This window comes from Amphibalanus amphitrite, unplaced genomic scaffold (assembly GCF_019059575.1).
Source record: "Amphibalanus amphitrite isolate SeventyFive unplaced genomic scaffold, NRLGWU_Aamphi_draft 000026F_arrow, whole genome shotgun sequence".
Lineage (NCBI taxonomy): Eukaryota > Metazoa > Arthropoda > Thecostraca > Balanomorpha > Balanidae > Amphibalanus > Amphibalanus amphitrite.
Window position 1 is genome coordinate 1,130,389 of NW_024881522.1, and position 23,657 is coordinate 1,154,045.

The window sequence follows — 23,657 nt, forward strand, 5'->3', positions numbered from 1 at the left end:
AGATTGAAAAAACCCATCTTTCTACATAACTGTTCTTTGTTTCTTCGCGCTTGTGCTTCTAAAATGTTTTTGATTCGCTACGTCCAAGCAACAGCTAAATCAGATCCAAGGAAAACGCTCGTTTTCTTTTCGATTTAATTTTGAACGACCCAACTGCTAATACCAACATAGGCGGCGGAACGGGGGTGGCACCGGGGCACCGTGCCCACCTTTGATTTTGGCATTTTAACATTAGCCCTATGGGCGTTGCATGGAAAGAATGGGACCAAAAGTCGGCAGTGCCCCCCCCCCCCTTAATTGGAGGTGTTCCGCCGCTACTGAATACCAATTTGTTACCGACTACAGATCATTGCGGTCTCGACATCCTTTCCAACACTAAAGCATTGATCCACATATGTATTTCCTGTTACGGGTTTAATTACGCAACCGTTCAGCGCCGCTTACCACCTGAACCGACATTCACGCGCTGTTACCGACAAACAAACTATAATTTACAGAAACACTTCCCGCATTCCGAGCGCGTCGCCAAGCCATATCTCCTCCGCCTGCTTTCTATCTAGCACCGGCCAGTCTCTGCGGCTGCGACCGCGGGCATCCGTTCTGGAGTCATCGGCCTCCATCACAGTCTGTTGTAACATTGGTGCGCTGTCAGCTGACGCCTGCGGGCCGCGCTGATCGCTGGTCGAACCGCACACGGACGGACAGCCGTACCGGCTGAGAGCGCCCGCCGCCGCCCCAGCCGCGGCTGGCGTCTTACAGCGAACAGTTGTTGGGAGGTGTAGGTATGCATTTGAGGATATCCTGTTATACACACCACGGAATCTTTCGGATGACCATCTCTTGATTACGTCTCAATGTAATTAACGTTACAAAAACAGACATAAGTCAGTATCGTCAGCATGAAGTAAATTAGTGACACCAGCAGCAATTATGTAATAACTACATAAGTAATCCGTGTTTTACCACATTATGAAAATGGCGAAGACAAATTCATAAAAAAACATCACCTAGAAATTGACGTTTACCGCTAAACGGTCTTACATCAGGTCTCCTTCATCTGCAGTCTGTTGTGTAAATGGCGGCCGGTGGCGGTTACACCGTTCACCTGGCATCTCGCTGTCACCCAGGAGGTGCAGTAATCTCGACAGGATGCCAGTCTAGCCCCCCCCCTCCCCCGACCCTCAGGTGTCTCCCGGCACGGGGTGTGCTCACTGACCGCCGCTGGCCTTGAGCGAATCGCCCACCGTCCACACCCACCGCGGAGAGCGATGATTTGGACACGCGAATGGCTAAACGACGACATCATCAAATTCTGCAAAGCTCAGCGCCGAAATGTTTATTTCATAGTCGATAACTGATTGCCAATTGTGGGAACTTTGGTTACGCCTGTCGTAAGCTTGTTGCATGCCGAAGTTTCAACGAACTTCAGCCTTGAGCTCGGGCATTATTTTTGGATAACATGCTTATAATCCTAATTAACTGCACAGCATAATTACCTATTAGCAAATCTTTAATATCGCTGTATAAATGAAAGCAGGCAAACTCTGATACGCTCATAATCTACTCCAATATCTATGACTACACCAGGGAGCTGGTTGTCATTATTCGACATTATACAGTACTTTTATAAAGTATTATACCTATATATTATATTCATGCAAAGTAGAAGCATGCCATTGCCACTTGCGCTAACAAATCGTAGATATTTACGCCGGCAGGTAATGTTTTATGTTCAATAGCTTTTAAGCTTACTAACTGCGTGGCTTTTCTTAGCCTTCGCCCCAGGGGGGAGGGGGGCATATGTTACCACCCTGTCGCGTTTTTTGCGAGTGAATAAGAAACCACGGCGCGTAGCGCCGCACCGCTTGGAATAGCTTTCTGTGCATCAATTTTGGACAATGTGTGAAATTTTTGACCCCAGGTCATGTCAGGTCAGGTCACCAGGTCAAGTTAACTGGCCAAACCTAAAAAAGTTTGCAATAATGTCCAGCCTGCAGTGTTTGTCAGAGAGGTTTTAAAGTTGGTGGATTGCATGATGTTATGGGCGCCTATAATTTGTATGTCTCAGATTTTTTTATATCCGTGACCTAAGGTCAGGCCAGTGGCGTGAACAATTATAAGTCAATGGAGAAAAATTAAAATGCCTCTAGATCCGTGTGTACGCATAGGAACAGTCCAAATATTTCAGAATCACAATGATTTGGACCACCCGTGACGACCAAGGTGTCTTTTATGCTGATAGCCTCTAGGAAGGTCATCCGAGGTCATTTGGGGCTACAAACATATTTTTGCCTATAACTCTCGATTGGTAAGAGATAGAACGCTGGGGATGGCCTCATTGTGTTTGTCTTGTTGAGACGCATCGACTGATATGCCATATGACCTTTTCCGGTCAGGTCATGGCCTTGCCCTGAGGTCAAATTTTCAATTTTAGTTCATTCGACGCGTCTCGGCGAGAGGAACACGATTCTGGCAATAGAAATGTCGTGGCTTTTTCTAGTAAAATGTTATTGTCGAAAAACACTTTTCGTTTAAAACAGATATTTTTGGAGTTTTTGCCCTCTGGAGGCTAAACCGTTGACCTGAGGTCAATTTTGATGATGACCTTATCAAAAGAAGAGTTCAAAAGCTATCGATTGCTTTTCCATGCGTTTTTCTAGCTATCAGAGTGGATAACGGCATGTTTCCTGAAAAATATAATGACTATTGGCAAATTTCGACCTTTGATGACCTCTGGGGTCCCCAATACCGCTCTAAGATGAGAAATGACTGGAATACTTTCAAACGTACGCATTGAGCGCTATCGACTGCCTTTTACCGCGTCTTTCTAGCCCTCTTAGTTTTTGAGAGGTGGGTGGTAGGGGAGAGCGGGGTCAAATGTAACACGGGGCATTTGTAACAGTGTTAATAGGTAATTCATAAACTTGCCAATAGAATGAGCCCTGATGTTAAGACCGAAAATGCGTAATTCTATGCTGCCTTTCCCAACGGAGTTTGAAGCGAAAGTGCCGGGTATGTCGATGGCTGTGCACAGTAGTCAAGGCGCGACGGGGACAATTGTAACATTTTTGCAGGGGTCAAATGTAACAGGTTATAGGTCAGTGGCCATTATGTCAAAGTCGTCAAATTTTCAAGGTAGATGGAACATTGCTAGAATTAAGAGAACTGTAAGTTTTGTCGCAATCGGCAGCTTTTTACGCGATTTATTTGCGAAAAACTGAGGGAGAGGAGGTCCATCCAACCCCTGTATAAGTGCGAGGTTTTAAGCCTTTTTTCCTGAGAAGAGCCGTACCTACCAAGTCTGGGAGGATGAACAAGTGTTCAATACTTTTGTTAAATCACAGTTTTGGGAAAAATTGTGTTGCTGTAGCCTGTAAGTTAACATGTTACAATTGTCTCCGGGTGGTGTTACTTTTAGTTTTGACCCCGTATCTGGGGTGAATTGTAACAGCTGAATTGACTTTTTCGGACAACAATTTTGACCCGAAAAAGCAGTTATTTCGGAAATGTTCCAACTGTATTTTTAAGACATAAGATCATAGTTTCTGAAAATAAAAGAAAGAGATTTATAACTGCAAACGTGTTTGCACCAGATGATAAAATGAAAAAATGTTACAATTGACCCCGTTCTCCCCTAACATATGCCCCCCCCCCATGGCGAAGTTGGCTGAGATCGCCACTGGGGCGCGAGTTAAGAAGCCAAGCACATTTGAACTATTACCGGGGATGAGCTTAGCCTAAAGTTACATATTATACTCGGTGATCTGTGACGACAAATATTTAGGTATGCACTTATAAAGTGCTCGCATGTCTTCCGAGACTTCCCCGTTCCTTCAATAGGTCCAGCAGTAAAGAGTCGGCAATAGGCATAGCCATGAATTGAGCCGCAAGTGAGACGCTGGAGGTGATTGTTGGTATTGGCCACTTTAGAAAAGTGACGGCTAACGTGACGCCAACTCCTGCTCTATCATTTCGTTTTGACGTTTTCTCAGTCCCGACTGCGGAGCACTTTCACTTCCATGGGGCCTCAAAAGGAGAAGCTACGGAAGCAGCGAAAGCGACTCCGCAAAATCAGTGAAGCGAGCAAGGCTGGATTCGACGAAAATAAAATGAATACAAAATGAGACTAAACTGAGCTTGTGCAAGACCTTTCTGACATATACTTGTGCCCTTCTCCTATGGGCAGGGACTCTTCTTGGAATAATTGTGCCGGCGGCCCCGCATACGTTGTAGGTAATGACTTTATACTTTTTTAGAGGGTATTGTGGGATATACCTATGAACTTTCCTTAATTATTGAACCGAGTTAGATGGTTTTTATACAGGGTCTACCACTTAAAGCAATCGATGACCAAAATATTTTTCGATTTTAAGTAGGTAGGTATAGCGGCTTTCATAATGCATATAGTGCAGTTAAGCCTTAATAAAATGGCACGGTAACAGGTTAAAATGCTCTCAATGCTTGTTTTAAATGTAACGAGTCTCTGTAGGCATGTACCGACTACCTGTTATCAACAGGCTGACAAAGGACTGATATCCACCATCACTCCTTGGCGGGGAGGGCCGAGGGCAAACCAAACATTAGGAATTGATGAATGAAGAGCGATCGTTTTTCGCTTTCGTGAGATCCGTTGTAGGAGTGTATCTTTCTTGACTGATCTCATGCATTCTATCCCCATACCTCTCCCTCCATCCCCTTCTTTCTCTCTCCTCTCTCACTCCTTCCGTCCATCGGAGTCCGGAGAGCACCCGCGCCGTCTCGATCTCGGTGTCGGAGCGTTCCCCAGCTTCCCTGGCCGGCCGGCAGCCACTCCGCGCCGGTGGCCGGTCACGGTGCCCGGGTTTATGGGTCAAGCCAAGCCTGTAATTGTCTTGCGTCACGTTCGGTGCGCCGTCCGTCCGTCTCGGACAGCTCGCAGCGTCACGTGAGAAACGCTCCGCAGCTGGTCGCCGGATGAGATAAACGTGAGACCGTTTGTCAGCCGCGCCGTCCGCGAAACGGCGCCGTCTCGCTGACTCGATGAAGGAAATGCCGGATGCTGTGAAATGTGGAATTTAGTAAGCCCCCCCCCCCCACCCAGGTGGTTGGTGGAGAGAGAGTCCGCAGTATGAACAGAACGGTGTGGTGGTGGTGAGAGCCCGGTTCGAACCGCTTTGGCGTTCACTATTTTGGCTTTTAGTTCCGATGCTTATGGTGTGTGCGGTCATCGACAGTTTAGCAATGGTCTCGTAGCAGAGAAGAGGCCAGTTTTACCAACAGAAAAGTCGCTGGCTGGTGGATTTTTTTTTTGCCTCAAGTTCCACGAATTTCTTCATCTAGGCGAAAAACTAACTACCGACGTGAACGATAATATCAATATCAGGCAGCATAAGTGATACCTATGATTTCACATCAGCGGTTACCTTTTTCAGCGCGATTGGTTGAACTTCAGGGAGACTTCTAAGAATGAAAATACCGACAGCCGGCTATTTTTTTTCTGCAAGTGAAACTGGCCTCAGGTTAAGTCGGTGAGAGGGATTGGCTGTGCCCTGGGACCTATACGTCTTCGACGAGTGCGACGGTCGAGGGCTCTGGGCTATGTCTCGTGTCTGTGCAAGTTTGGTAACAGTTGCGACGCCCTTGGGGTCGGAGAGGGTTCGTATAAGTCGCACCAGCTTCTCCTGCGTGGTTGAACACAGAACGCACCCTTCCTGGTATTAGCCTCTATGGTTCATCAATCAGCGTGAATGAAGGTGACGCGATGTCTGTGGGGCGCACTTTCCCCTACAACCGGCACGGCGGTGACTGAGTGAGGGGCTCTTATACAGCCTCCTACGGGGATGTGGCAGCACTGGAGCAGAACCAGAGTAGAAGCGACCGAACTGACTAAGACGACGATAGTTATGATGCATTGTAAATTGTAATGTGTTGTGTACTGTACATTCAAGAGCGACCCACGCTAACTAATTGCGTAGGGATTGGGTACTGCTAAGTGCTAATTACCTAATTAGGCTGCAAGAAGTTTGTTGGCAGGAGATAGCGAGGATACCTACTATATCGGAGAACGCAGATCTTTTACAGTGGCTCGAAGCCTCGAAATGATATAAACTATAGGAGAGACCGTCACCGATGCCTGCATCCTCCAAGCATCACATACGTCCTGGGACGCGGCCTACGTCCTGGGATAAGGCAAATGACAATGCCCCAAGAAATGTGTGTAAGCTGCTCGGGGCAGCTCGATAGAGATAAGAAAACCAAACTGCACAGAAACGAATTTGTGGGAAATCATTTTTACTTTTGATAAATCTTTTACGTTTAAAGGAAGACATTTTTTTTCGGGATTGTGGCGTGGTATCAATAATTTAATTATAAATTTCATTTGTTGTATCAGAATTTATTATTTGCTAGTTCTGTCTTTCTACGAAATTGCGCTCATCAGACAATTATTGGCTCCTTCACTTTGATAATCGTTTGTTCTAAAAATCATTCAGAAAACAAATATTCAACTTGATACTATGGTTGCCAGGCGATTTGCGGGCAAATTTCTTAATAGCAGTCAGTTGCTAGGCAACCGATCGGCATTGTAATATCGGTTATTTTGTCGAACAGCTTTGCCGTGGGTTTTTGACTCTTGCCTCCTAGCCATATGCCTTGCCCAGTAGTTGATTCAGTAAAGGTTGTAAAATTTTAAGTTTACAGCTTCAAGTGTATTTTATCTGGCCGGATTTGCAGTTATTTAAGGTAAATTGTCCTGAGACCTATTTGGATAACCTGTCACTTCTCATATTTAAGAAATTGCTAAAATTCTGCTGACGAGTGGGTTCGTGATCACTGCAGAGCCAATGTTAGAATAAAGTGAAGTTTTATGTGATAACATGAAGATGATACGTATAATAAATAATCAATAAGGACTTGTTTGACTGCCGAGGAACGATGATATTTGGCGATAATTTGCATAGGCAAGTCAAGAATTTCGACTCAGATTATGGGCATCAGGTAATGGCTCCGTAAGTGATAGTGACTAAATGGAGCCATAATAATTATAAAAAGGTCTAAAAACATGTTTAAAGTGTATGAAATCGTGTCTTATGAGCTAAAGCTTGCTAATTTCGATCTCCATTACCACGTTTTCAGCATGCACGCTGGTGCACTCGCCACCGGATCGATGTTTCAGCGTTCCGCTACCAGGGCGGCCACTTGGTCGCCGACGCTAGTGTTAGGGAATAGGGAGTGTCCTATCCAGGAATACTTCATCCATGGTATCAGTATGCATATACCATAGGTAGGCTTTGACATTTATAGTGTTGTCAATTTGGCTTATATTTATGTGACATACATATCTCAAGTTTGCTGCTTGAGATATGTATGTCAAAATCTGAATCATGTTTTGATTGACAAAATTCATGAAAAGTTTTAATAACTTTGTAGCCAAGTTGAAATATTTCTTGGAAAAAATTGCTCATCAATTGAAAATATCACATTCTAGTTAAAAGTTTATGCAATAATCTTATGTTGTGATTGAGGAGTTTTAATTGTTTATACAAGCCTAAATTGTGACCAGAGTTTAAGATGAAGCTATTTGAAAGCCCTGAAGTAGGGACAAGCATTGCAATTCAGAAAAATTATCAGTTTTGATTAGTCATGACTCATGCCTCAAGACCCATTCTAAGCAAAGTTTGTTGAGCAGGTCATATCCTAATATCTTGGCTTAGACTTGCCCAAAGCCAGACTGTAAAACATGGCAGCAGTGCTGACTGCTAACACAAACAGCATCACAAAATGAGAACTTTGGTCTGGTGGCAGCTCAAGGTTGACACCAGCTTTACCAATAGGTAACATGCTAGCTAGGGTAGTAAATTCACACCAGAGAGAAAAAAAGAAGCAGGCTGAAAACCCACACTACCTGCATGAAACAAGGTCTAAAAGTTACACCACATAATTAAGAAAATGTGCTTTTGATGGCAAAAATTGATTAAAAATATCCATTGTTTGTTGCCCAATTATGTTTTTTTAGACCACAATATGTGCTCGCAGCACAATGGCCCAGTACAGCACAATCTTAGTCCTGCATTGCTTCATGCAAATCTGAATCAGCACCACATCGGGCTCACCACAGGGAACATTGATTACACTGGCAGTGTGCCTGAGCATCAAGATTTCTTGAATTGTCATTATTTGTGATCTGAATTCCAAGAAGGAATGTTTTGACAGGACAAGTCAGAACACAAAATTATGCATGCAAACTGCAAGCATTGACAGTCAGCCTCACTCTTTACTCAGACTCACTTACTACTGAGTAGTTTGACCCTAATTTGGAATTATGTTTGCTCCATTGTCTCAGCTTCTGCCCTCAAGCATGTGTATCAGTGTTAGCTGCTCAATATTCATAAAAAGCAGTATTATTTATTACTGATTGGAGCATTGCGTCCACATCATTCTGGTTCATAAAATATTATTCACTTATGGTATCATTTTTGTTTTCTGACATCTGTATAATTGGGTGTCTATAATTACAATCTATAATTATATTATCTATTAATCTATACTTATAATTCGATGATTGTTTTACATGCCTACAAAACAAAGCATTTACCATAGAGATCTGTTTGGTAGCTTTATACAGATACAGGTACTGCTGAATGCTGAGTTTTTTCTTCTTCAGCTATGCTATTTGCGAGGGTTTTTTGCCTTTTGATTGATTTGAAGATTGCCTTTCAACCAAGTATGTCCAAACTGTATGGTTTGGTCAGGCAAAGGGCTTTTGAAGGCAGATTACGTTGTAAGATGATGCAGACATGTTATCAGTTTTGTTTAGGAGACTGGAATAGGAATACTCTAAACTTTTCTGTAAACAAATCAGGAATGCAACAAATTTAAGCATGATTAGATAGTTTCTATAAAACAAAGTTCTGGAACATTTATTTGATAAATATTGCTCTGATGTTGATTGCAGATTAAGTAGATTGCATTCTGCCATTCAGCGATGGCAAGTGGCAAAGTACGTGCGAAGGTGGATAAGGCGTCCGGAGGTAAGCTGAATTTGAAAGAGTCAGTGGGAACTGGGATTTATGTATGTATGTGACCTATGTACAAATTATTAGCTTATAGTATTGGTGGCTGGTGCTTTGCATCATTCTCATTCCTTCTTCCAGAAATAAGGCTATGAAGCTGCTTGGCTATGAACTTTATGGGATGACCGATTGAGTCATGCCCCAGCCAGTCACCATTTAATTCCTTCTTTTTGAAATTTATTAACCATTGGCAGATGCAGTTACAAATACAACAGTCGGATATTGCTTTAGTCTTTAGATACATTTGATGACACCATAACAAACATTTCTCATTGCCTGAACACTGTCAAGTCCACAGTGACACTCGGAGCGTTGACGGCCTCCCCTGCTGCGCCCCCAGACACGGTGATGTACAATGACGTGGCAGTACGGAGCAACTCTGCCGTCATCGAGTACTGCCGCACCTCAATGGCCGCGCTCGGGGGCTCCACGGCTGGAATCCTCGGCTTCACCGGGCTCTACGGCTTCCTCTTCTTCCTGCTCTGCAACGTCACACTCTGGGTAGGCGCACAAGGAAGGAAAATAGAGGCCATGAATTGGCGTGCTGTGGAAGCTCTGTTTATAACCTTTCTCAGGCGACTTGTCTATTTGTGGCTCGTCTTTGGATATCATATGTCCCTGAAACGTTTTTACCAACTAGGTAGTCGTTGAAACTGTTTCATTGAAATATGACATGTTTTTAGTATATTTCTTCAAGGATTACCTTTCTTATTGCTTTATCATCAGAAAATATGGTCTGCTGCCGATAAATGATGATTGTGTAGTGTGTATAAATGCTGATAAATATGATCGGACTGTCTTCGTGGTATAAAGATTTGCCTGTGTTTATGGTAAGCCTGCTACTGACTTCTGTCAATAAACGGACGTCTTTCTTTCCCAGCTACTTCTGCTGTTGAAGGCAGGCATCTCGTGGAACCGATTCTTCGTCAGCCGCCGCTCGCTGCTCACCAGTGGCCTCTTCTCGGGAATGTTCACTTATGTCCTGTTCTGGGTGTTCCTGTTCGGTATGGTGCACGTGTACTGAGTGGACTCCGCGCATATGGTGCACATGCACCTAATGTGTATGACGTGCGGTGAGCGTGAGTGCTGAGCGCGTTTGTACCGGCCGTGGCTGATCGCTGTTTCAGCCGATCTCCGCATGGTGGCGCCGTGTTCGCCAGATGGATGCTCTGCGCGCCGCCCGCCTCCTTGCGTTATCAGGCTGCCATACATTAATTGGTGGCATAACTGATGCACTGTGGGTAATGTACTGAATGAGTTGTGTCACACTGGTTGCATTATGGGTGGGTAAATGTGGGATTCGGTGTGGAATGTATATTATGCGGCAACTGTGAAACAACAATGGTTGAAGTGAAGAGGCTAGGTTTTATGTGTGGTGTCGATTTATCGTGATTAAATTTAATGAAATGCCGTAGTATGTCGTGTATTCTTCACCATGAAGCGTTGTTTTTTGTTGGTTTTCGACGAAAGTTTGTTATACTGGTGTTTGAAAAATAGTTCTTGATTGTATTTCACGGTCATTTATATTAAACTTGCCAATTATCTTTGTTTTATTGCTTTGTTGTTTTTTTTCGCTGATTTAATTAGCTGTCTAGCGTCCACTTTTCCAGAGCAGGGCTGCGGCGCTCATTTTCAACTTGTATTCCTGAAGATGTGTTATCAAATAAAATATTGAATGCACTCTTCTTGTCAGTGTATTGTTTCCTGCAGGGCTGCGGAGTCGATAGATTTACGGCGACTCCGACTCCGACTCCGACTCCGGCTTTCAAAAACCAACTCCGACTCCGACCCCGACTCCGACTCCGGGCAGAAATGTCGACTCCAATCGACTCCAACTCCCGACTCCGACTCCGCACATCTGGCAGGGCTGCGGAGTCGACAGATTTTCGGTGACTCCGACTCCGACTCCGGCTGGGGTTTCCAATATCGACTCCGACTCCGACTCCGACTCCGGTCACAACTGTCGACTCCGACTCCGACTCCGCAGCCCTGGTTTCCTGTAGCAAGCATCACTTATCAACGTCAGATTTTATGCTCGAAAACGAGCTTTGATGATAGAGGTTGAGAGGTTCGGTCGAGAATGTCAATGAGCGCTTACTCCCCAAACCTGGACACATGCCACCTATATCAACACTGATAACCACCGCAGCCCATGTACCCACTCAAATCACCATCACATGCTGCCAGTGCTAAACCTTTGCCAGCTCATGGTAATATGGTTAATGGTAATCCTCTGTCCCTCCTTCCTCTCCTCAGGTACGGACAGTGCTCTGCTGGGACCGTACTCTGCTGAGACCGTGCTCTGCTGAGACCGTGCTCTGCTGAGACAGTGTCCTGCTGAGACCGTGCTCTGCTGAGACCGTGCTCTGCTGAGACCGTGCTCTGCAGGGACCGTGCTCTGCTGGGACCGTGTACTGCTGGTACCGTGCTCTGCTGGGACCGTGCCCCACTGGAACCTGTCGGGACCGTGCCCTGCTGAGACAGTGCCTTGGCTGGGACCGTGCCCTGCTGAGACCGTGCTCTGCTGAGACAGTGCTCTGCTGAGACCGTGCTCTGCTGAGACCGTGCTCTGCTGAGACCGTGCTCTGCAGGGACCGTGCTCTGCAGGGACCGTGCTCTGCAGGGACCGTGCTCTGCTGAGACCGTGCTCAGCTGGGACCGTGCCTGTGGGACAGGCTGAGACCGTGCTCTGATGAGACCGTGCACTGCTGGGATCGTGCTCTGCTGAGACCGTGCTCAGCTGGGGCCGTGCTTTGCTGGGACAGTGCTCTGCTGAGACCGTGCTCTGCTGGGACCGAGCTCTGCTGAGACCGTGCTCTGCTGAGACCGTCTAGAACCGCGCCGGTCCATCCCGTCTGGATGTCCCTCAGACACGGACACCTGACTTGTTCCCGGTTCCTCCGATCCAAAAGGAACCGGTCGGGCACTGATCCGAAATGTTCAGAGACAAGTCGAATGTATCAACCATCAGCGATATTGGTACCTATAGTGCATAAGCGTTCGACCAAAAGCCTCAAGGTGAGCTTGGTCTGAATTCTGATGTTCAACCAACAAGATGACGAAGTCTAATTGGGTGGACTTTCAGTCTTGAGTCGAGAGTACCTACTATCTCACCTTATCAATATAACTGGGAAAATCGATGAAGACACTGCTGCAGGACTGGTGAACTTCACGAGATCGGATCGACTCATGGTAAGTCGAGCCACTCTATCGAGTGGTGGTTTTTGTTTTCTAAATGTGTCCTCTCCCTCTCTCTCTCTCTCTCTCTCTCTCTCTCTCTCTCTCTCTCTCTTTCTCTCTCTCTCTCTCTCTCTCTCTCTCTCTCTCTCTCTCTCTCTCTCTCTCTCTCTCTCTCTCTCTCTCTCTTTCAAAATTTGTTATATATGTACAGGTCTCGCTGGTTTTAGCGGTAGGTTTTGCACCTAGAAAATTTAGTGTACTTCAGGCTATATCTTCGTCGTCTTAAGCTTTTTCAGTGTTGAAGATGCGATCGACTTGTTGGGTAACAAGCCGGCCATGATCGTGTAAAATGGCTTCAATTCATCGTAGATCGGTTAGTTTCTGAGATATAACCGGAAATGTAAAAGTGCAAAACCTACCGCTTAATCTCGCGAGACCTGTAGGGGAAGGTGGGGTAAGACGGCCCAGCGGGGCAAGGCGGACCACCAGCCCTCCCGGCTGAACCGCTGCTGGTATCTACTGCTTTATGCACTCACTATGTTTGTTTTCTTTCGTAACAATGGCCACCTTGAGCTCATGCTGCTAGGATGCATAGCTTTTGAGTTATTGAGAAAAATGTTGTTTTTCGTCAAACCGATCTAATATAAGAGGTCTACGGGTGATTCAATTACGACGCCTTTCTTGGATGATTAGTTTCTATTTTGCACTTAACTGTGAAGAACAAAGTTATAAACTTAGTTATAGTCACACTTTAGGAAAGGCAAGGTTTTGCAATGTTGGGCTATTTGACATATACGTCATGATAATGACAGAATTTAGATTTAGGGCAAGACGGACCACTGTGGTCCATCTTACCCTGTAGTGGTCCATTGCACCCTGCATATGGAAAGTTCTTTTCCAAAATATTGACACAAGCTTAAGTAAGCTAATTTTTCAGGAAGGAGTCTTTGTTGTATGTGAGCCATGCATGCAAGTGCTCAGTAGCATGCAGTCATGCCAAACGACAATCAACACACATGTTCCCAGCTTTCAGCTGCACTTCCATCACACATGAGTAAAGAATAAAGGCTCATTTTGTTATTTTACCATTCTGGTTACTTTTTCTTACAAGAGTACAGAGCAGAAGTGTAACACACATGAACGGATAGCAGGCACTGCTGGGTGGTCCGTCTTACGCCACGTTTTTTCTTGTCTGAGTTTTTGACATTTCCCTCTTTAAGAGCATCCACCACCTAGATGTCTTTAATTTGAAATTTAGTCTTTACACATATCAACAGAGGAAGGATTGAGCATTCCGAAGACTATAAATAATATGAATTACGAGAGCAGTGTAGCAAGATATGCGGCCTCAAACCTTAGCTGGTCCGTCTTACCCCACCTTCCCCTACCTATCATAAGACAAAACTGATAATCGTCGCCGCTTCATACGGATATCAACCCAATAAGATATCCAACACGGCCAATATCGCCCCCGGCGGCAGGCCGACACACACAATGGCTGGCTGGCTGGCTGGCTGGCTGATTAAACACCAGCAGGAAGTGGGCGAGGATATGGTACCTTATAAAAGAGTAACATACCACACCATTGCCTGCACGTACTCTTGAAAGTCATTGACAAGTCGTGACTTTTCTCATATACCCATTTATCCAGCAATAAAGTATCCACTAATACCAAAGTTTAACTAGACTGGCCTCTTCAGCACTGGCTAAACTAGACCCTATCCTAACTCAACAAAAAAGATAAAGTGGACAATCACACGACACCCACATGTAAGAAACCCGCCTGTCACGCGGCCTTGGACGCGCCGCTGTCACCGATGCCGGCTGGCTATTTCGCCCAGCTGCTGCGCTTGTCATTGGCGAAGCGTGTCATTGTCGCAGCTATGATCCAGTAACAGGTGCGCGAAATGTGACGGGAGCTGCGGTGGATAGGGCCACGCCTTATGGTCACGCCCTGAGCGGGTGGGTGGGAAATACCGGCTATGGAGTTACCTGTCCCTTACTAGAGGCTTCGCCACGAAACGGTCATATTTTTTACGAGAGGAGGGTATATTTTACTTAGCTTTGGTTGATCGTTTACCATGAAGGAATGTGTTATTTTAAATATGCAAAAAGTTTTGTTGAAACCTTTGAAAAGTTATTTCTGCTACAATACTTTTTTATAAAAAGAAAAACAAACTCATCGTCGGCATGATATTTGATTTATTCAAGGTCAGATCAGTCGTCCATTCAATATCTTGGGTCCTGTCGAACTCAGATGGACGTCTGAAGATGTTAATGCCTCCATTTTGACAATATTCTGCCGCCATAGAAGGCGACAAACAATGACGCACGTCGAACTCTGCCGCAGCGTGCAGCCATCAGCCACACACTCAGGAACACGCAGCAACGTCCCCAACAGTCAACAACGGTTCATCCTCAGTGCATCTGCTGGTGGGACAGCAGGTTCACCCTCTGAACCACCCAACACGCTAATCCTGTCAGGTCGCCTTTCTCCGCTCTGACCGTGCCGTCCTCCGCTCTTGCCTTACATCCTTCCAACGTCTGTGGTCCCATCTAGCGCCCGTTGGTGGTCCGGTCGGTCCACGGATCGTTGATGTGCGGCTCCTGGCAGCAGACGCCCACCGAGCGGCTCTTGTTCATGTAGCACCGCGTGAACGCCACTGTGGGCTGGTCGAGCTGCGGTATCGGGCCCTGTGACGGGTCCATGATGAACCCGGTGTACGGATCGCACGTGTTGGTGTCCACACAGAACAGCGACGCGCCGCAGGCTTTCACGACGGGACTCTGCGCGCCGTTGGAGCTGGAGAATCCCCCGGAGCCGGAGCCGGAGAAGCCTCCGGAGCCGGAGCCGGCGTACTGGTTCTGGGCTGGAGCGGATCCGACGCCTCCGAACTGGTTCGGAGTGAACCGAGAGGGCTGCGGCTGACTGGCCGAGGCGAACGAGTGGGAACCAGAGTTAGGGGTGGAGTAGGAGCCGGAGTTGGGAGAGGAAAAGGAGCCAGAGCTGACAGAGCTGATGGACGTCTGTTGCCGAGAGGGAGACGATGCTGAAGCGAAGGCAACCTGGGTCTGAGGGCGCGGCTGGGGGCGTGACTGATGCTGAGGGCGCGGCTGAGGGCGCGATTGGTGCTGCGGACGCGGCTGGGGGCGCGACTGATGCTGAGGGTACGTCTGAGCCTGCACCTGAGGGCGCTGCTGCGGCCTCTGCTGCGGCCTCGGCTGTGGTCTCGGCTGCGGTCGCGGCTGTGGCTGGGAGCCAGCTCCCGGCGGTACGTACTGACCGGAGACTGCCGCTGTAGCTTCACGTCCACCATTGGATCCTCCGGCCACGGCAGAGCTCACCCGGCGCACTCCAGTGACGCGCGGCACGCCGCCGGCGGAGCTGGAGACGGAGACGATGGCGCGTGCCGGGCTCGAGGCCCCGCCGGAGACTCCGAGCTGAGGACGCCGGACCGGAGCGCGGTGACTCGGCGACCCTCCCGATTGCGACGGGTAGGAGGCCGGGTCGTCGAAGGGGTTGGCGCCCGGCTTGTCCCACCAGAAGTCGTCCGGGTTGAGGCTGTTGCTGTTGGTCTGTCTCTGCTGGTTGTTTGCTGGCCAGGGGTCGTTGGCTGGCACAGCTGCCGGACGCTGCTGGCTCGCTGCGGGCCACGGATCTCCCTTCCAGGGCGATGCTGCGGCACAGGCCAGCACCGCGGCCGCCAGAGGTAGCGTCAACATGGCGGCTTGTGAAGCTCCTGCACGGCCCACCGAACAGCGTCGAGTGGTGCTCGAGGGCTGCGTCTTGGGCCACTTATAGTGCGACCAATGAGCGCTGCGGAAACCCCGGAGCCCGCGGCATCGGCGTCTTCAGCGGCGGCTCGAACTCGACGATTGGCCACCGTGATGCGCAGAAAAATGATCACCGAAACGAGAAGAACGGCGTCGTCTCCACCATCTGTCGCGTTATTAATTACCGACCATTACCGGCGGGGACACTGCAGGGCGGGACGCCGAAAATCGACGACAATGGTCACCATGACGCCGCCGAAGATCGTCCGCCTGGGCGCGCCCTTGGCGGGGGTGGTGGGAGGTGGCACGAACAGGATGTGATAATTCGCGTCCCGAGATGATGGTGGGAGTGTGCCTCGTCATCGGCCCCCCCGCGGCCGCCGCAGACAAACAGCCCGGTTAATTGGCGCGGCTGTCTGACCTCTGACCCGCTCTGACATCACCCGCAACAAATAGCAGGCGAGCGGTGCAGTAACGCTGACCCACGGCGCCCGGGAACCCTGCAAGGAAGCTTTCAGCAAGCCAACAACTGGGCGAGGCGTGGGCGGCGTGGCAATGTAGGCGGTGCTTCGTCGTTACTACCCGGCGGCTCTTTTGTGATGCATTCCAGAACCCTCCGGAAGACATTACCGGTGATTGCACAGACGTGTTTTTGACCTTGTGGAGACAGCAGGGGCAGACTGAATCAACTGGCCATAAAAAAATCAGCTGGGACACCTTCATCCTCATGCTTATGACGCCAACTTATATTTACGGCTTGACTACTCAAGTAGGGGAGAGTGGGGTAAGATGCCCAGGGTGGGAAAGATGCCCCACCCCCTCTAGCGGGGAAACAAAGAATCGAACCTGGAAATTAATGTTCTTAGCGTAAAGCGGAAGCCTGCCTTGTTAACTGCACAAAAATTTGCGAAGCTCAGTTGGGCACCGGCTGGCTGGTGATTGCATGTTTTTTATTTGCTGCTTTCAAAAAATATTTTGGCGTCAAAACATTGTAAATATCAAAGAAGGTAGATAATTTTTGCGTCCCTTGCTATAGTCGTGATACATTAACATGCGTGTACTGTGTCCCAAACAGTTTGTTTCAGGGTGTAGTTTTATGGCTAACAAATTGTGCTGATTTAATGTTACTTCGGTACCTTGGGGTAAGATGCTCCCTGTCCTGATGGGGAAAGACGCCCCCCTAAATCCGTAGGCTATCCTTCAAGCAGCCCGTCAAATCATTTATTACATACTTGTGATGAGAGACAAAAGCCGATCTGGGACTATTGAGAGTCCGGTACGGTCGGGTGCTCCCCATGCCGGTCTCTCGGCCCACACAGCAACTTTTTGGGCGGCATCTGACTCTAAGAGCCCTCACGACGGCCTCTGTTGGCCCCATTATTGGTTCCAGGGCCCCTCACGACATCCTTTGAGGGCTCCCACGTTGGCTCCACGGGCCGCGCTGGCATCTGAGGTCCCCACGATGGGCTCGAGGGCCCTCAAGCATCATGAAGACCTATAAGGGCCCCACAGTGGTCTCCGAACGCCACCACGGAGGCTTGTTTGGCCACGCTGGACTATGATGGCCCTAACGATGACCTCTGAAGCCCCTTACGACTACTTTTGAGGGCCCTTACGATGACGTTTGGTGTCTACTGCAGGCTTGAAGGGACTACTGATTCGTTCAGGCGATTCACGTGCCTATTTTTGTCACTTATAGTGCAGGGGGCATCTTACCCAACGCCAGGGGGCGTCTTTTCCACCCTGTGGGGTAAGATGCCCCCTTTCACTCCTTCAGGAAAATGCTTAATAGCAAAAAAAGTTATCATGTTTCAGGCACGAAAGTGTGATATATTTGGAGAAAAATGATGTCGACTTCCGTTAAAACTCCAAGTTTTGGCTTTCCGATCGTCATTTTCGAATAATATATGACATAGTCAAACCCTGGGCATCTTTCCCCACTCTCCCCTACTCATACTCAATGCCCTTTTTGATGATGCGTGCTCTGTTTCCACTACATCCTTAAGGCCGCCCCACACTGGACCTCGCATGCGGGTTGCGGGTTTTTGGGTTTTTGGGTTTCTTCAAAATTAAATAACACAATCTATGCTGAATGACCCACACTACCATCAAACAAGCGAGTCTGCATGTTTTTTAGCTTGGGAGCTACCTTGCATCGCATTCCAAAAGTTGGTTTTGAGTCAACTTTCGATTTTCCTTGCTGCGAAGTGCGAGGTCTGCGGGTTCTGCGAGGTCTGCGAGTTTTTCGTTGGAGTCTAATTTTGTTTCATTGTGCTGGTATTTCGACAATATGTTATTTTCTGAAGGTGTACCGGCTCCACTGCATTCATGGAGTGACCATAAGGGAACGATGTAATCACTCTATGAATTAGTATTTTGCCCGCAAACTCAAAACCCGCAAACTCGCAACCCGCATGCGAGTTCCGGTGTGGGGCGGCCTTTAGAGTACTGTCGTTGACTCGTTACTCTCCAGTGATGGACGTGGCCTCGCAGTCGTAAATTTCACCTCTGACCGGTGTCGATTCGGATCTCCCGCTAATGCCATACCCATTTCATTGTGCGGGAGTGCGGGAGTCGGCGTTTTTGAGCTCGAAGTTTGATCATTAGATTGGAAAAGTTTGTGTTTCGATAATAGATTTAGTTGAGAAGCACTGAACTGAAACTTTTTACGACAAAAGTTTATGCTGTTTGCATAGTTTTGAATAAACTCGATAAACCAGAGATAACGGAGAAGTGCGCCGCATTTTTTTCATACGCTTCGATGAAAACTCTTCGAAAGAAAAGAATAGCAAATGATTCTCATTTCTCATTCAACATGTGGTTTCGGCTCAGAAGTTTTTGCAGCTTGCTTTGATAGCTTATGGAGCACCGTTGTGAACTGGTGACGAAAGTTTAAAAGTAGTTAACTATGCATTATGCAATATGCAATGTGCACGGCAGCTTGCTTACAATTACCAATTTCAAGGTGAAAGATCACGGACACAATTCAGTGAATCGTGAGCTGGTGCTTGCTCCCCGACACTGACAAACGACCAGCCTACATGCATGATAAATGAGCCGCCCAGCCCCATGGGGTGGATATGTTGTGCCGCAGACTTCGGCGCTATGCGGTACAGTCTACCAACAGGCGCACGGCTAGCGCCAGTGCGGCGTCGCAGTTCCTGACGTCCCGATGGGCGCTGCCAAAGTTATTCAACGGGGTCCTCGGCTCAATCTCGGGCCGGTGTGCGATATTTTCACTGCAATGCACGACATGATGATGACGAAAGCAGCTGCATATATTTGAACATGGAAAATAAATGAGTGATTAGGTCGCATCAATTCTCAAATTGTGTATGAGGAAAATACAAATAAGATTATTTTTGAAATGATATAGAGATTCTAGTCACCTCAGTAGCTCAGCGATAAGAGCATGAGCCGATGGAGCGGTGGCGCGACTACCGCCCTGATATTGAGCATTGCGCGTCTTCTGTGCTTGCTATGCTGCTGACTTCATTGCATGCAACCAGCGGTCGGTGGCAGGAATTCTCGAATGAAATGGGCAATGGTCGATTGGTGCAGGCCGTTTTCGGCTATGTGAGCCTGTTCAACTTTTGAACTCTGGCACCCACCCATCATTCTCTAATCGAGCGGTAGAACTTAGAAGTAAGGACGCGCAATTGCGCAGGATGGAACTACTCTAGGCGTGGGACTGAAGAAATAGGAACACTCATCAAAACATCCGGTTTCAGTTAAAAAAAAAAAAAATGCACAGGGGTCGCTCAGTTTTGCGCTGTCGGTTACATCACTTATTCTCGATACCGGTTCTCGAGCGCGCTTACCATCCACCCACCGTCATCCGCGCCCCATCCCCATCCGCCACCCCCCCCCCCTGACAGACTCGCACGACTATTGTGTCGTTGGACAGGGCGGGTGTCTGACCTTGAGGCTCGCTGTATCCGGCTCCCGACCGAGAGAATCGGCTGGTGACGGAGGATGAGGGGGGGGGGGGGGAGCTGAGACGGTCTCAGCACGGGCCAGGGAGATCTTCGGAACAAATTGGTGCACATTGCACAATCAGGGATAGTGTAATTTATTTGTTTGGCTTTTTAACTCGTATTTTTTAGACGTAGGTTTCACATTCACCCGTTTCAAGTCAATGTGTCTATTGTCATGAAAAATATCGAATACATTGAATCATGGACTAACTGCTGAAAAGAGGACACTGCTGATAGATGGCTTTTTGGAGCTTCTTATCTAAAACGCAGGGGGTGGGTTGGGGATGGGGATTTAAATCGAAGCATCAGAACAATTACGGCATCTGTGTGAGGTGGACAAGTTTTGTCCGTCATTTGCTGTTGTCATCCTGATGCCTAATCGGTAATAATTATTTCGTTTCACCGAACCTGTTTGGCACTGTTGCCCTTGAAGCTGCCTATTTGAGGTAGCCCATCGGAGCAACAATAACAATAGGTGTTTTTCTTCTCAAAACCAGTTACTTAGTGCAGCTGCAAAGTGTCATTCACTTTTTCAGCATTTCCATCTGCACTCCTTGAGTAGACATTGGCAGAATGACTGAATTGAAGTATTCCAACTAGGTCTCGGAAATATAGGTACTGGTGGGGGCACAATGACGCTGATTTTGTTTTTACTCATAGTGCCGGCTTCGGTTTGTTGTCACTGATGCTATTTCTTTGTGATTTATCTACCGAGGACTGCTCAAGTGTTCACTGAGAGTCCTTCCAGCGTCACCCCGGGTGATCCGCCGGTGTAGTGGTCTGCATCCTAATCATATTAGCTCGGCCTTTGATATTATACTCGTATTCGAAGTTTACTTTTGGTGCATGGCATCGAGGAAAGCCTTATCTTTGTTTTGCAACCTCTAATGCATGCATAATTCACTAAGCATTATGAAATTTGGCAAGCATTGCTAGATTAAAAAAGGCAGTTATTGCACGAATTTGGAATACGTTTTCTATGTTATTTTCGAGCAATTCTGTGAAAAAGTTGTCCGGTATTTGGTAACCGTGGTCAATATTTTACCATCACCTCAAAGTATCGTCGCAATTCCGTCGCATTCTGCGCAGTGCCTCGGGGATCGAGATGGTTCACATTCGTAATCGAACTTGAATTAACAGCGCGACTCTCCAAGTCCCAACACCTCTCAAAGAAACTGAACGGAGCTGTATGCCGGAATGCGGGGTTTTCAGGCAGCTGTCATTGCACTTGTATCCTTCCAACGATCATTGCGTGTTGGTGACTCAGCCTGCAGTTACCTGTGATAGCGGGTCCGAGGCTGCTTGCTACCTGTCAGAGGCCAGGGCGGGCGGCACGGGAAAGGCCTTGGGCGGCGCTCTTCTCAGGAAGACTGGACGGCCGCTGGCGTCGCTCCGCTGTGGGGCCGGGCCGGCGGGGGAGGAGCGTCGGGCACCACTAGAGCCGGCGCCGGCGCCGCGGCGTCAGTCGCCAGTCGCCAGTCGCCTCTGCTGCCGAGATGCGGTGCGTCGTGTCGGTGTGTCTGCTGCTGCTGGGCGTGGCCCTGGTGGGCGCCGCCCCCAGCCTGCTGCCCGGAGACCCCAACTACTCGGAGCACGACCACGGCCATCACGGAGAACACGCGCACGGAGAGCACGCGCACGGAGAGCACGCGCACGGAGAGCACGCGCACGACGGACAGGCGCACCCGGAACATCACGCGCACGACGGACAAGCCCACCCGGAGCATCACGCGCATGAAGGACAAGCTCACGATGGACAAGCCCATGCCGGTCAAGCTCACTCAGGACAAGCCCACGACGGACAAGCGCACCCTGAGGGACAAGCACACGCAGGACAGGCTCACCCTGAGGGGCAGGCTCATGCGGGACAGGCTCATCCAGGACATGCCCATGATGGACAAGCTCACCCAGGACAGGCTCACCCTGAGGAGCAAGCCCACGCTGGACAGGCTCACGCTGAGGGGCAAGCACAGGATGGTTTCCCTGCCTTCCCTGGCCAAGCTTTCCCTGGTCAAGCCTTCCCCGGCCAGGCTTTCCCAGGTCAGGCGTTTGCTGGTCAGGCGTTCCCCGGCCAAGAGTTCCCTGGTCAGAACCCTGGTCAGGTAGCCGCTGACGTGGCCGCCCCTGCGCCGGTCGTCCCCGCCCCGGCCGCCTCAGCGCCGGTGGGTTCAGCTCCCGTCGCTCCCGCGCCGGGTTCGTCTCTGTCGCAGGGCATCCCTGACCTCCCTACGACCTACGCCACAGGCGCCGCCAGCGCCGACTCCACTCAGGTATCGTCTGGTGGCTCGGCGGCTCCGGTGCAGCAGACGCGGCCCTCCAACCCGTTCCTGTCGGGCTCCCTCGCCCTGCCGCCGTCCAGCTCGTTCCAGGTGGCCGTGAAGCCGGTGCCGCCGCCGGCGCAGCGTCCCACGCCCGAGCCCATCAAGGAGCTCAACACGAACCCGCTGGGCGGCCCGGCCGGCCCCAAGGGTCCGGTGCGCGCCAGCTGCCCGGGCCCGGCCAGCGCGCTGCCCTGTGTGCCTGACGAGCAGTGCGACCCGTACACGGGTTTCCTGAAGTCGGACGGCGTGAAGCTGCCCTACCCCATCACTAAAGACACACCGACTGTGGCCATCGGCCAGTGCAAGCTGGGAGCTGGAGTCGGTGTCTGCTGTAAGAAGTTCCCCCGGCCAGCGCCGACCACCACTACCACGGCTGTGCCGCTGGGCGTGGACTACGGCCAGGGCCTGGAGCACCTGAAGAAGCCGACCACCGAGAGGCCGCCCAACCCCTTCCTTCCCGACTACAAACCGACCTACTGAGCGGGCGGTGATGAACAGGGTCGCCGGGGAACAGGGAGAGATGGAGGAGAGGTAGATGGGGAGAGATAGGAAGCTCGGTAGGTGGGAAGAAGGGGAGAGAGCGACGCGAGCGTTGGAGAGAGGGTGAGGGGTGAATAGAGAGTCGGAGAGGGGAGTCGGTAGGTGTGGCCGTAGCCCTGACCTTCGCTGCCTAAAGCCGAGGTCGAGCACGCCAAATTATGCTGAGTCAGAGCAGGGTTCGTTATTTCACTTCCTGGGTCTTCGATCTTCCGTGCAGCTGGCACGGTAGCTGCTGGCATGTGTTATTCCGTCCGGTACCTAACCGTTGTGGCTTTGTTCTCCGTTGTTTGTGATTGAACGGCTTGGTGTTTAAATGGCTTGTCTGATCCATCATATGTAATGTTGTCTTCGCAAGCGTAGTGTGTGTCTGAAGGGCATTGGACAATGTGATAAAAATAAATAAAACCTTTATTTACTTACAGTTGTGTAAAATGTATTTTATCTTCAAATAATTTCACTCGAGAAAAGAAAACCACTTTTCACATACAGGCTTGATTGATTCTTATTTATTCACTAAATGAGCAACAAGCTTAGACATCGCCAGCTGCCTTTCGTATTTGTCGAAAGAAGCAGTTATTAACGAATGCAGGTATATAAATTAAAAGCTTACAAGAAATACGCCAAACAATATCGATGATCTGTACGACATCGTGATATTTGAACGCCTGTCACCCGGGTTTTTAAAACAACTTGGTTTTTTTCTGTCTCCGGCGAAGAAAAAAATTTGCGTTGCGCTCCGCAGTTGGTCGGCCGGTCTAGTAACGTCCATACCTACGGAATGCACGATGATAGGTCAATTTCAAAACTATCAAAAC

General features: G+C 48.9%; 2 protein-coding genes across 2 annotated transcripts; both read left to right on the forward strand.

Moving 5' to 3' along the window:
- Positions 1-6,468: 6,468 nt before the first annotated feature.
- On the forward strand, positions 6,469-10,734 carry LOC122363616 (ER membrane protein complex subunit 6-like). Its single transcript, XM_043333107.1, has 4 exons — positions 6,469-6,720; positions 8,933-9,008; positions 9,391-9,551; positions 9,931-10,734. The coding sequence occupies exons 2-4, from the start codon at positions 8,963-8,965 to the stop codon at positions 10,072-10,074; spliced, it is 351 nt and encodes a 116-aa protein (XP_043189042.1). The 5' UTR covers positions 6,469-6,720; positions 8,933-8,962; the 3' UTR covers positions 10,075-10,734.
- A 10,718-nt stretch (positions 10,735-21,452) lies between these two features.
- On the forward strand, positions 21,453-23,263 carry LOC122363619 (spidroin-2-like). The gene is made up of 2 exons (XM_043333121.1): positions 21,453-21,660; positions 21,694-23,263. Exons 1-2 carry the CDS (start codon positions 21,478-21,480, stop codon positions 22,780-22,782), a joined length of 1,272 nt encoding a protein of 423 aa, XP_043189056.1. The 5' UTR covers positions 21,453-21,477; the 3' UTR covers positions 22,783-23,263.
- Positions 23,264-23,657: the final 394 nt, after the last annotated feature.

Bases quoted from the DNA above. Each gene is read 5' to 3' on its own strand.
- LOC122363616 (XM_043333107.1), top strand. From the start codon at position 8,963: ATGGCAAGTGGCAAAGTACGTGCGAAGGTGGATAAGGCGTCCGGAG. The intron at 9,009-9,390 runs GTAAGCTGAATT...CTGCGCCCCCAG, and splicing joins GGTGGATAAGGCGTCCGGAG to ACACGGTGATGTACAATGAC. The intron at 9,552-9,930 runs GTAGGCGCACAA...TTTCTTTCCCAG, and splicing joins TCTGCAACGTCACACTCTGG to CTACTTCTGCTGTTGAAGGC.
- LOC122363619 (XM_043333121.1), top strand. From the start codon at position 21,478: ATGCGGTGCGTCGTGTCGGTGTGTCTGCTGCTGCTGGGCGTGGCCCTG. The intron at 21,661-21,693 runs GCGCACCCGGAA...CACGACGGACAA, and splicing joins AGCACGCGCACGACGGACAG to GCCCACCCGGAGCATCACGC.